Here is a 14,264-nt window from a genome sequence, read left to right as displayed (position 1 = left end):
CATTTGGTGCACTCTTGTGGGACGGGAGAACAATTTCATCCCCCAATTTTTTCCTCTTTGCCTTGAGGATTAGAGACGACAAACGTTGCATCCTTCTAGGTCCCAGAGGAGGACTGTGCTGACAAAGGTTGTTCTACTCCTTGTCTAGGCCTCTTTATCATTTGTTGTATTTGGCCTTGTATCCTTGCCCTAGGGCAATACAAATGTATAATATTACATGAGTAACCACCAAAACATATAGTGTATAAAAGGGATGTATTAATAGAATTCCTTTAGAGTAATTATATAGGTGGGGTTTCTAAAATATACATTAGATCCTCTAATTAAAAAGAGATTATACAAATGTATAATATCATATGCGTTAATTACCAATATATATAGTGTATACAAGGGGTGTATTAATATGACTTTTTTAGAGTAATTATATAGGTGGGGTTTTTTAAATGTAGGAGGATGAATGTACATATACATTAGACCCTCGAATTAAAAGAGATTTTATACATGAGGGAGTCCTTAAATGGGGTCATTTTAGGGGCCCTTAAAACGGCTCAAAAATGTATCCATTACCTAGGGGTCTTTAAATGGGGGCTATTTTAGGGGTCTTTAAAAAATGGCTCAAAAATATGTGTAGTGGTTTTTTAATATGGAGTTCAACACATGTGATAAGAGCATTTCTTAAAGAGTGACCACCCTAGGATGCTACCATATGTATATAGGTCAAAAATACTAAATGTGGATCTAGCTTGCACCCATCGGCCAAGGGATCATCATCGACAGTATTGTCTGTCCCCATCGTTCAAGGGATTGTCGACATTGCTGTTCATAATAGCTTGATTGAGTCAATGAATGTTAGCACCAACTCTTACCACTTTGTGCCAACCGAACTGCTCTTCTACTAAGCTTCCGAAGTGTACCGATAACTCCAGCTTCAAAAGTCTCTTCTCTAAGTCTAAGAAGCATCGCTGATTTCAAATACTACAAGCTATAGCTTGCACACATGCGCACGTGTCTCTTCATGTGGCAAGTATTATCATTTTTTTTTTTAAAGATAGAGAATGTTTATCTAAAACATGTAGGATTAGCTAGTAATGTTGTAATAAATATTGGTTCGTATTGTTGTTTACCCTTAGCTTGCCCTTTCTTATAAAGGAAACGACACTCAAGGAGGTTTTATTTTTTGTTCTAAGAAAGTTTCATTGTTCAAATTAATAGGAAAAATGGGAGGCCTTTGTGTTAAATTTCTTATTTGTGCCTGCCTAGCATCTTACAACAAAGAGATGTTAGTATCAATTGAGGTTTTAGTGTCCACAATCAAAGGCTCCTTGGGCCTTATGTAATTATGACTTCTATTATGTGATTATGTTTGCTGCTAGGATATGCAAATTGAGAGATTTGATGAGAGAAACATTTAGTTGTTTAAGTCATGGTTCCATAACAAATTAAGTTCAAAGTTAAGGGTGGTTATACAATAAGGGTCCTCACTTTGGTTCACCTTCGAAGATTTTTTATAACGAAAAAAAGCCTTTTTCACTAAAAATGGCTAATCTCGGGATTTGATACTGAGCCCTTTGAATAAAACATCACACCATTAATTGTGTGCACTTAAACATATGGTCGGATCGAAAATCAAAAACTTCATATGTAAAATTTTCTATGTCACAAATATAGTGTATATGGCATGTCCCAAACTTGAATAAGTAGAGAGTATGATCATGTCTATCTCCACTTTGTACACAAGAAAGGTGATCTTAACTTGATTTTTAAAGTAATTTTTGTATGTAATTTTAATTTTAAATAAATTATTACATATTTTAAATGTATACAAAAGAGTAGTTTTTTTTTGTACAGTACATCATTATAACAAAAATTATTTATTTTTACTTGATTGAATTATCCGAGGATAGATAATTATGAGAAAAATGTGACCATATGGTCAAATTATATTTTTAACTAGTTAGATTTTCCAAGATCTCGATTAGAAATTTACTTCAAAGTGTAAGAAAAATGAATATAATTAGTAAATTAGTTATAAAAATTCATTTTTATGTGATAATGTAATAATTTTATGTGAGAAAGTAGTGCTAATCATGGTGAATCTTTGCCAAAAAAATCTGTTTAATATGAGTAAGAAAACATCTATTTTTATCCATTTTATGTGATAATAGCTTTATTTCAATAGTTTCTTCCCTTTCAAGCCTAAACCCAAGCCTAACTAGGCTTTTTAATGCATTTTCGATTATGTACCAAGCCTAGGTGGAGACCCCTAAGATAGCCATGCATGTGCCGATGTGTCTACTAACGCGTCACCTACACATGGTATACATTTGACCTTAATGTACTATCTCAATGTGCCACCTCATCATTAATGACATGGCATGCCACCTTATTAGATGCCATATTACATGCATTAAGACATCATCAAGGAGAGAGAGCTTACACCTCACTTTAATTTCCACATCATTAGTCTATTATCGAAACATCCACCATGGATTTATCACATCATCTTGAGTTGGTGCCACATGTCAAACACATGTATGCCATGTTAGTAATCCATCCTACCATGTCATCATCATCACTCCATGCATAGTTACATCTATTCATAGTTTCACATGCATGTAAAATATATATTTTTAGTTCATAGACAATCCATGTATATGTATGTAAAATACTCTTATGATATCTATTTTTTAAATAAAATATATGCGAATTAAAAAAATACTATTACACCTATATAATTTTAAAAAACTTATTTCAAAATTAGCTATTTATTAATTTATGTTATATATATATAATTTAAAGGTTATTTTTTAAATCTTTTTTATTTTTTAAAGATAATTTTAATTTTTTTTAAATTAATAAAAATTTAAATAAAATAAAATATTATTTTATAGTTGAAAGAAATATATTCTACGTCTTCTTCTTTAAAAAAAGATTTTAATTATTTTTTAAAATTATTATTTTAAAAAAAATATATTATATCAACTTCTTTCCCATTTTAAAAATCTAACCAAAGATATAATGTATATTTACTTTAAAAAAGTATCTATCGATCCATAATCATCTAGTTTAATAAGGAAAATCTTACCTTATGAATTAGAATATCCAATATAATGCAAGATAAGAGAGTGTTGTTTCCTAAAAATGTACACACTTCTATACTCATTTTATTCAATCATAGCTTAGTGTCCAGTCTTCATAGTATTTTAGAGAAAATCGGCTTACAAAGTCATAGGAGTAATAAATCTAATGAGCATAGAAACCTCCCCCTCCCCCCCGCCCCCACCCCCGCCCCTGGGGCACACGCGCGCTTATGAGAGGCTCAAAAAGCCAAGAGAAAGAGGATAGCTCGCGAGTGAAAAAGAGAGTGGAGAGCATGCCAATGGACAGCCTCTTGAACATTGGTGGGCGACCACCACCCTCACCTCCTCCGTATGAACCTCTACTATTGCCCTGCTTGGTTTGGATGAAGCATGTGAGTCTTCCTTTCCTCCTCCTCCTCCTCCTAGTGAGAGCGTGGATGTAAGAGATACCATAGACAAGCTAGCCATACATCGTCGTGTATCCAAGATCATTCATAACTTTTTAAAAGATCTCACTCCCTTGTCACAATCTATTGTTCTCATATCCCTTATTGACCATCGTGACCTAATTGAGTTAAAAAAAGCCTCCCATTTTTCCTACTAATATTGGACAGTGAAATGTTGATAACATTCTTGGAGAAAAAAAAACAACCTCTTAGAGTCCCGTTTCCTTCATAAGCAAAGGCAGGCTAAGGGAAACAACAATACAAAACAATATTTACTACAAGATTGGTGGTTGGAAAGCACACCCCAATCCTACATGTTTTAGATAAACATTCTCTATATTTTAAAAGCAAAAGTCCAATAAGACATGCCATCATGGGACATGTGTGCATGCACAAGATATAGCTTGTAGTATTTGAAGTGCTTAGACTTAGAGAAGAGACTTTTGAAGCTAGATCTATTGATGGGCTTGGGCAGCTTAGTGGGAGAGAAGTTAGGTTAATAGTGTAAAGTTGTAGATTTGGTGCTAACATTCATTGACTCGATCAAGCTAACTAGTACGAACAACAATGTGACAATCCCTTGCATGGTGGGGGCAAGATAGATCTAACATTCAGTGATTTCCACCTATTTGCAAATGCTAGCATCCTAGGGTGGTCACTCTTTAAGAAATGCTCCTATCACTTCCATTAAAGCCCATATTAACAAACCCTTGTATACATTTTTTAAGCCTTTTTCAAGACCTCTAAAATGACTGTTATTTAAGGACCCATAATGTATAAAACCTCCTTTTAATTAGAGGGTCTAATGTATGTATACATTCATCCTCCTAAACCCCACCTATATAGTTAGTACTCTTATATATATATATATATATAAACTGAAATCCTTTACATCAAAGTAACCAGAGCCTTTAGCATCAAAATATTTGGAGGCCTACATTTGTTTATACAGTCAGACCCTGCTCAAAAGATCATTAATTAATACCCATCTCTCATCCTCAAACACAAAGGAGGATTTCTCCCATGAAATCTGATACCCAAGCTAAATGGAAGCTTCCATAAGACTTTTTGTTGTGTACCCTTTAGGTGATTGCTGCTCCAAAACCTCCCCTTTCTTGGACCAAACTTTAACCATTGGTCCAGTACCCAAAGGGTTCTCAATGAATGCTACAAAGTTGTTGTCCATTTGTTTTACTTTCTTGTACCACCTTTTAGTTCTTGGCCCATATTTCACTGGCCTTTCCTTGTCTTGGGCTATGTACGACCTGAATACACCAACACAAAAAAATAGTTATGCTCAGCCTAGTATGCCTGCAAATTTCCCCTTTCATAGGTGAGATCAAGAGATAGCTCCGTGAGATTTTGTATCATTTGCACCATCACATCCTTGTTCAACTTATTTACCAAATGAATAGACCAACACATATATATGCACTTATACATCAATCCTGTTGTGTCCAACCTGTATCAGCAGCTTTTTGAAAAACAATGCAATTTATAGTGTTCCAAATTTTCCAAAATCTTATAATGTTTGTTAAACATAGAGTCAACACATTCCTCATTAATAGTCCATTTCCCACGTAGTCAGTCCTCCCAAGATCCATGTATCCCAATACAACTATACACCCATCTGCATATTTTGGCCCAAGTACCTCTAATAGCTGGACAATCCTAAAATGCATGTTTCCCATCTTTAATAGCAGTTTTGCATCTAGGACAACATCCACTAGTGAAGTTCTTCTGTATTAGCTTGACTCCCAAGCAAAGGGCTCCCATACATACCCTCCATAGGAAAGTTTGGGCTTTTGTATCCAGATCCCACTCTTCCATCTTTTCTTCCAGCTGCTGTGAGGACCCCAGCTTGTTTTTCAGACCTTGTTACAATATACTACATTATCCTCAGTCTTTCTAAGTTCCTTATATACACAATTAGTGTTCCCCCTATCCATCTTAGTCCCATTAAACTAGGTCCAGTCCTTAACCCAACATGTGTCATCCTGATGAGCAGTGGATACCTAGCCTTTCTGTAACTCTTCTAGTATAACTCTGACTAGTTTCCCTTCCCTGTAATTCAGGTTGAAGTCCTCATCCATCTGTTCAGGCTCTTTCCATCCCACCAAAACCCTATCCCAATAGTCAGATAGCTTCTTAAGCCCTTTATTATTCAACCTCCTAGCAATTTTGAGATCCTAAAGTGTAAGAGGAGGATTGAACTTATGAGTCCACCATATCCCAAGGCATAGCAAAGAGTTCCCTGAGGCCCTAGTGCATCCTTCCCACACTGTGAGAGTCAGGATCTCTTCCCACTTGCTATTGAACATCTTAGCCAAGTTTGATATTGTAATTTTCAAAGGAGCATGTGAAAATAAGTTGTCTTTCCAATCTAGTCCTTACCAATTACCTCGAGACCAAACATGATGGCCTTCAACAATTTCCCTAAAGCATCTTTGTCTAGGTTTCCTCTTGTTGTAGGCGTTTAGGAAGCAGCAGTGTAATGATGGCAGTTGTATGAGAAGGGAGGTGAAGAATGCCAAGGCCTCCTTCTTCCTTGGGCAATGTCAATCTATCCCAGGCCAACCAAGCTAGGTTCTGCTTACCAGAGTTGCCATTCCTCCATAGAAACTCTCTAATGGGTTTTATAATTTTCTGCCAATGGCTTTTCCCAAAGTTTAATATTGGACATAAAAACATGATATAGGCATTTAATATTGTATTGCATATGGCTACTCTATCATGAAATAGGACTCTTATACCCTCCCACTTCTTAAGTTTCTGTTGAAACGTGTCCAGAGCCCAATCAGTAAGCTGTTTGTTAGTTACATCCACTCCAAATGGTACCCCAAGGTGCCTAAATATCTGTCCTCTTCCGATGACTTCACAAACCCTTCTCTCAAGATCAAAGTCATTATCCTCAAATAAACTTATGATGTTTGACTTATGTATATTGCATTTGGATCTTGAGGCATCAGCAAAATCCTGAATGATTCCCAATGCTCTCCAAACATTCTCATTATCTGCTTGCAAGAATAGGAGAGAATCATTAGCAAAACATTACATTATCAGCTCCCCATTAATACAGAAAGTTCGTACTCTAAAGGAGTCCTATTAATACACCCCTTGTATACACTATATATATTGGTGGTTAACTCATGTGATATTATACATTTGTATAGAGTGAGTGCCCCACGGCAAGGATACAAGGAACACAATTGTAAATATGCCAAATATACCAAATGATAAAGAGGCCTAGCCAAAGAGTAGTTTAAATATTTACCTTTGTCAACATAGTCCCCCCCTCCCCCCATAAGATCTTTTATTTGTGGTCTCTAATCCTCAAGGCAAAGAGGAAAAAATTGGGGGATGAAATTGTTCTCCACGTCCCACAAGAGTGCACCAAATGCCAATGCTTCAAGGATGAGGCTCTTGACGAAACTCAGCTGTATGTTCATGGTGGTGGTGGTAGAGCCGTGTAGGGGTCTTCTATGTTCTAGCTTGTGAACGGGGACCTTGCCAAATAGTGCTTCAACATGCCGCTCGATCACATCCACACTGTGGGTACATGTCATTCTACTCGTTTGATGCAGGGTCTTTGCATCAAACCCAACCTCCATGTAAGCCTTGATGGTGGCGAGCCCCATAGAACGGCCCGCCTCTAACTCCAGCCCTCGGTCAAGCTTGAACCTCTGGTGCACACGTGTGAGGAAGTATCCATGCATCACGGAGGCTGCGTACATCTTGCCCATCTCGAACTTGCACACGCGTGCGAATGCATGCAGCTCAAAAGAATGGTTGGGTCGATCCTTCCCATTGATAACCATGGCCACGTGTTCCTCGATCAGAGGCTTCACATCTAGAGAGTGTATGGCTTGCAACCTATCATCACGATGGTGGTGCTGATCTGGCAGCAAGGGCTGATCTAGCATTGCGATCATGGCGTTCTCCACCATAATTGATGAATGTGTGCTTATCGACTGATCTGATGGCGATGCCAATATGGCGTCCACTATCCTAGACGCCACGAGTGCATACATTATGTCTTGCAAAGCTCTCCATTTCTCTTTCTCTTTTATCTCGGCAATCCTTCTGCACATGCATGAATTAGGTCGTTAATTGAAACATACTCAATAATAGTCCTCTAATCGAGCTGCGCCCGATATATTAAAAGTGTTTAATTACCTGTAAAGAATACCTTCGTGGGCATTGAAATGCTCGGTATGAGATGAAGATGCGGATGCGGATGCGGCAGCCAGGCGCTCCAATTGCTGCGAGGCAACTCGAGAGATCATTTCAAGTGGCTGACGCTGAGTGATCATCGCCATTAACAGCCTCCCTTGGTAGGACTGCATCTCGAGAGGGGCCAAGCTACGACGTATGTTTCTTTGATCATCGACTGCAGCATCCGCATTCAGCTTCTTCCAAGATTGTGCAGATATTGCTAGGCTTAATTTTCTGTTAAGCGCATGCTTAATAGCTAGGCCTTCAATCAATCTGGCGTTAGGCTTGCCCACTAGAGCACATTGGGGCCCGGTGGTGTGATCGCCTACATTGAGAGAGAGCATTGATCTACTACTGCAATGAAAGACAGGGGGGGAACTAATCAGCCCCATAAGAAGTAGTTACAAAGGGAATTTGAGCTTTGTTTATCGAAGACGAATACAATCAAGCTCAGTGCTCGATCGTTCGTTACGTGCAAAAAAGAGAGAAGAGAAAAGACACGGAGTAGGCTGGCGTGTTATAACACACGGAGTCGCGTGCAAAAAAGAGAAGAGAAAAGAGATACGTGTCTGTTGCCCACTGGTGACGTTAACGCTTACACGTTAATATGCTTTCCCAGACAGTTGGCTTACACTTTACACTACTACGAGTAAAAAGAGGCTAGACCAACAACAACTGTCTGGGAAAGCATATTAATACTCTCCAATCTCAACGTTAGAGAATGGACACATTGACGTCTTTTGTTACACATATTCATTCACACATGACAATATATGGCCTTTTTTTTTTCCCCTAGTGGGGCATTTCTTTTTCGATTCAATCAAGCTCCATTCGTTTGTATTTACAAAAAGGCTTCTTTTATTACATGTGCTCAAACTAGACGGCCCATTGATATCAAACTAATAGACATTTCTCAACATGTGCTATTGTTTTCAAATGTTGAAAATGGGATTATGAACATTGAAACACTATTATACACTCTTGATTATCAAAATTTTATATATTTTTTGTTTTTCTAGCCAAGGTTAACGGCAGCACAAACCATTAACAAAGAAACGTTTTTGTCATTAACTTTTCCTAAAACATTTTTGTCATTAACTTTTCCTAAAACAGTTTCATTATTCCCTTAAAGGCATAGCCCTAGGAGACCTAATTGCCTAGACTTTTCCTAAAAAAGTTTCATTATTCCCTTGAGCATAGCCCTCGAGTAGCCCTAGGAGACCTAATTGCCTAGACTTTTCCTAAAACAGTTTCATTATTCCCTTGAGCATAGCCCTCGAGTACTCCTTTGTTGTGAATAACCGTTTTCTCCTTTTAAGACATAGCCCTGGGAGACCTAATTGCCTAAGCATGGCGCCCAGCTAGTCCTTTGTGAGGAGCCTTCCTGCTAAAACTCTCTTATACGGGCGAATTTTCCATAACGAATTGCAATACCCACATTGGGCGTCGGCTCAAAGATTAATATAAAACGTAGTAGCAAAAAGGATGCGTCATATCGGTAGTGTTTTATTTCATTTTCTTTCCGGAGTCACCAAGAGACACGTTATAGATAGCCTTCTAGAATGGTACTGTCAAAGTTGAAACCAGCGAATTGGACCTAGAGAGAGGAGTCTTTTGTTGAAGCTAGCGCTTGGGCGGGAGAGAAGTTGATGGTGGAAGAGTTGGCACTGACGTTGTTCATGGACTTTGTCAAGCTGAAGAGTTTGCTGCAGTCTGCAATCAAAGCCAACTGGTGGCCGGTGGCCCTGCTCAGCTTCTTTCGGGGGTAGGTAGCCAGTAACCACCATTGCTACTGGGCCCTCTTCGCTGAAAGCTGGCAGCGTCGTAGTGGTGATGGTGGCGGTGACGCTCGAGCGTACCGTTATTGCGGCGACAAATAGAAAGGTGACAGCCACAGATGCGTGTAGGCTATAGCTGCTGATCATCTCGACCCCTTTAGTATTACAATTTACGACGGCTCCAATCACGGGAAGGGTGGGGGTGGGAGGTCTTCTTCATATTGTCGGCCAGTTTGGAGCGCCCACCTCTGGTGCTGTGGCGGCGATGGAGGTGGAGGTGGAGGTGGAGGTGGAGGCCTTCGATGGTGATATTTATGAACCTACATGTGGGGATGGTGTATTTGTATCATGCGTGTGGAGTTTTTTTTTACTATAACGAAAGCATACACATTTCCCCACGAAATCAAGCAATAAAGGAATTCATACACAATGCTTTTTACTCGAGGAAGGGCGGTTAGATTATATTAGATATGACGGGAGAAAGGAAAACACGTGTACATAATGCTTCTGACTCCAAGACGCATAATTTTGCATGATAAATTTATTTAAAGACCTTTATCCTAGATATTCCTTCAAGACTAGCAAGCTCTGAATGTATTCAGCCATGTCTCAGTCCTGCCACACATAAGCTAGATTTTTTCATTCATAGCCATAACATCCTTTTTCGAGTAGTCTTGCTAGATAAACTTAATCTGTTGATTCGAATTCATCCTTGGCCTTCAACATTTTGAGCGCTTCATCAACATCATTCCTTGTTTATTACGCTCTGCACATCTTGAAGTCAACTTAATCGTTAGCTTCATCTCCACAAGCAAGTCTCTTTTCAGGCTTTAAAGTATATTAGTTTTTGCTTTGTTAAAATATCGACTCATTCCTACTTATCCCTCCAGACAGTCCACAAGTATTCAACTCTAATGATATTCCATATCTGCACAAGCAAGTGTCTTCTCAGGCTTTGAAGCATATTAGTTTTTGCTTTGTTAAAATATCCACTCATTCTTATTTATCCAGACAGTCCACAAGTATTAAACTCTAGTGATATTCCACATGGCTATAGAAGAACCAACTAGAACCCCTAAGTGTAGGTCCTTCCAAGTGAAATCATGGTCTACAACTGGCATATGCACTCTTGTAAGAGCTCCTTTACATCGGTGCAACATATAGTGCAATGTTGTTTAGGCATGATATAAACATGTGTGCTATCGGTTCCTTATTTCATCTTGTGCACATGCCACTTTCTATGCCCATTTTATGTGCTCTAGAGTTGGTCCACAAAGCTCTATGCATAATTAGCTATAGCAGACGTGATTTTAAACCAGCTGTTAGAGGATTAAAACCCCAACTATTTTTGGTCCCATAAGATATGCGAGCTGCTACTGTCATGCAGTTTGCAATGCGGAGTAGGGCTTTGATATGGCATTTAGGAGATAGGTAGATGTTCTAGGATGCAGCTTTGATTTGAAAGGGCATGTGGTTCCCATGGTTTTGCATTTTCCTAGTCCCATAATGCCATCCTGCTTTGGATAAGATGCACATCCTTGTGTTCCAACCTGAATTTATATTTTAGTCCAACCTCCCAGAGCCAACTTTGCTTTTCCCTGCACTAGATATCACCCCATCACTTGATCCCCTTTTAGATAGTTAGTGGGCAGCATGAACAAATTGATAGCTATTATGTTTGCGACACCTATCTTTTTCTAGAGAGCTTTCACTAGAGGGCTTTCTTTAGAGAAATTTCACTAGAGGGTAGCACTAAAGAAGAGGGCTAGGCCATTGACAGAATGTCCTTCCATCTTCGGAAATCTGCCATCCTAAATCTGCTAATATATATATGTTAAGAAAAATGGCCTAGTCTTCCTCCTTGTTTTGAAGACTCCTTCAATAGGGCCAAAAATGCAAAAAAATGGCCATGTAAGGATTGGATTCACTTTCTTAATCAAAGTGATTTAACTAAAATAGTGGAGATAAATAGCTATATTAAATGTGTCTCTTTTAATTATATTTAGAGGACAGTGTCTTTAATATGCCATCCATCACGTATCTATCATGTCTTTAATTCACCTATTCTTGGCGGCTGTCTTACCTAATTTACTGCGGTCATCTTACCTAATTTAGTACACGTTTTCTAAAATAATCTTATTTCAAATATTTGAATCCATAACATACTTCTCTCTTCCATAGGGCATGACATAAGTTTTTCTCTATCTTTTCTTTTTACTATCTTTTTTTCTCTTCTCACCATCTCTTGCTTTCTCTTTGAATCATTTTTACTGCTATGGCGGCTCCAAATGTTGATCCATTCTCAAAGAAAAGATACCATATCAACATGGTACTTCACTATAACACGTTGGGGACACAGTAGCGTTTCAGTAGCGCTTTTTTTGTTAGGATGTCGGGGATTACGTTCGCTGCTCAGTAACGCTTCTAGCAATGAAATTTCATTGCTGAGCAGCACTTTTAGCAGCGAAATTTTGTTACTATACTATGATTTCGCTCTGCTGAACAAAGAAGATAGCAGCGAAATTACGCTGTATTTTCACTGCATGAAACTCTAGAGAGTTATTAGATGCTGAATTTTGAAAGTACATGTCACATGCACACAGAAAATTATATATAGTTTTAAAATATCATCCATTAAAACCCTTGGCGCAATGTTTTGAGCAAAAAAGGAAAGATAGTTGAAAACTTTTGAGGAGTGAAACAATGTCAAGATCATGAATCAATCCCATCGTGTAATAAATCCATATGTGTTGCTTCATCAATGTATATCTAATGGAAGCTCAATGAAAAGATGGGGTTCTATATCGATATTAATATCACTATCATGATCCAAGGAAGCATTGTCATGATTGATATGTGACTCGTCATCTTCTTCCAATTGATAGGTGACTCATCATCTTCTTCCAATTGATGTTCCTCATGCTCTTCATCGGCACTGTCCAAAATGTTTTCTTCATCGTCTTCTTCCAATGAGCCGATTTGAGGTAGAACTTGCACCTCATCCAGAGATTCGGCCTCCACATCTTGATCTTGAAAGATATGTTTTGAACAAGGGAAAACTTGTATAACATACCACCCCTTTGGATCAATTCGATCGGCATGAAACACAACCTAATATCACAAAGCAAAGGGGTTACACTTTTATTATATTACATCAAGATTTAATTTGGGATTGGTTGGGTTACCAACCTGTTTGACAATGTTGAGGTAGTACGAAGGTATCCTTCTCATCATTCCAAAACTTGGTGTGGAATCAATTTGGAAGAACCCATTTGGATGTTTCTTCATGATTGCTTGAGCACCACTATATACCACCTTGAACCATTTGACATCAAAGATGAATAGACTAAATGCTCTAAATCTAACCTCAAGAATATCCTAAATAGTTCTACAATACTCAAGATTGTCCTCTATGACATTGGTATCATGTCTACTGGCTCGACTTTCTTGCTCAAAAGTTGCCATCACACCACAATCAAATGTGTTTCTTTTAGAATCCACATGCTATGTGCGAAAGTGCCTTCCCTCTAACCATATTGCATTATATAGTTTGTATTAACATTAACAAAAGCATGACATTTAGTATATATAGTGCATTAAACAAGGTATATACGTGAGATAGAGATGAAGAATGTACTTACTTGAGGGTCACATTCTCTTATATAGTGCATTAAACAAGGTATATATGTGAGATAGAGATGAAGAATGTACTTACTTGAGGGTCACATCCTCTTACATACTCATGCTCTTCTTTTATAATCATCTCTCCATTTTGCGGGCCATCGATATTGCCATACGAAGCCATTCTATACTAGATCACATTTGGTAGAGGTTCCAATCTAGGTAGGAATGGTAAGGGTCTATTTGCTCTTTTGAAAGCTCTTCTCTCATCCTTTCGTCTATTGATTTTATCCTTGTATCCCCAATCCACTTCTCCATGATGGGACTATTTAGAATGTAGAATGTATTCACCTTGTGGCGTAATGCTTCATCCAGTCTTCGTTGTCTTTCTTTTCCCTGAGGCACATTAGTGATTAGTCGGTCATCCTCCTCATTGCTCCATAATCGTGGCATGGAAGGATCTATGCGAGATAGATGTTTTGAGATATACACAAGCGACTCTTGCATCAACCATCCCTCTGCCATGCTTGCTTCTGGCCGTGCTCTTTATCTCACAAAGTCCTTCAAGGTTTTCATGAGCCTTTCAAGGAAAAACATCCATCGAAGATGAACAATGCCACACAATGCCACTTCATCACAACCAAATGCACCATAAGATGCAATTGGCTAGTGAGAATTGTTCTAGGGTAGTTTTTCTTGATCATACACACTGCCTCGATAGCATTGAGATGAGCCATCTCAATGGATGTAGGATCTATCTCCTTTAAGGATATGTACCTACATACATAGTAATTATGTGTACTATTTACCAATACATAACTTGTGAGCGCATGAGAATTCCAAATAAGCAATATAACTTAGTGAATTGAAGGGAAGATTCATACCTCACCAAGCTTCCCATTTTGTAAATAGCCTCTCTCACCTTCTTGTTTCCACAACCAACTATAGCAATTGGAAGAATATTAAACTATGCATAGAGAAAAATGGAAGTTAGTATATGAGCTTACAAATTATGTACCACAAAGAGAAAATAAAAAAGTAAATATTTATATACTTGTAATATCTTGTGCCAGTCATGTGTCTTGAGGCCATATAATTGTTTCTCTCCTTTCTTTTTGGTCTTT

The 14,264-nt window shown here is 38.2% G+C and overlaps 1 protein-coding gene across 2 annotated transcripts; it reads right to left on the bottom strand.

Annotated features, from left to right (window-relative positions):
* Window positions 1-4,299: 4,299 nt before the first annotated feature.
* On the bottom strand, window positions 4,300-8,199 carry LOC147626218 (UV-B-induced protein At3g17800, chloroplastic-like). Of its 2 annotated transcripts, XR_015268561.1 has the most exons (3): window positions 7,703-8,199; window positions 6,801-7,609; window positions 4,300-4,791 (listed from the first exon to the last, which is right to left on the bottom strand). XR_015268561.1 is itself a non-coding variant. In XM_086816359.1 (2 exons), the coding sequence occupies exons 1-2, from the start codon at window positions 8,131-8,133 to the stop codon at window positions 6,853-6,855; spliced, it is 1,188 nt and encodes a 395-aa protein (XP_086672485.1). In that variant the 5' UTR covers window positions 8,134-8,199; the 3' UTR covers window positions 5,059-6,852. The 2 variants fall into 2 exon arrangements, 1 of the variants encoding a protein (XP_086672485.1); XM_086816359.1 differs by lacking the exon at window positions 4,300-4,791 and having other exon boundaries at window positions 5,059-7,609.
* Window positions 8,200-14,264: the final 6,065 nt, after the last annotated feature.

This window comes from Cibotium barometz, chromosome 22 (assembly GCF_041138505.1).
Source record: "Cibotium barometz isolate CiBa-2024 chromosome 22, ASM4113850v1, whole genome shotgun sequence".
In the NCBI taxonomy this organism is placed as follows: Eukaryota; Viridiplantae; Streptophyta; class Polypodiopsida; order Cyatheales; family Cibotiaceae; genus Cibotium; species Cibotium barometz.
Note: the sequence above shows the minus strand (reverse complement) of the source record. Positions and strands in the feature narration are given on the sequence as shown.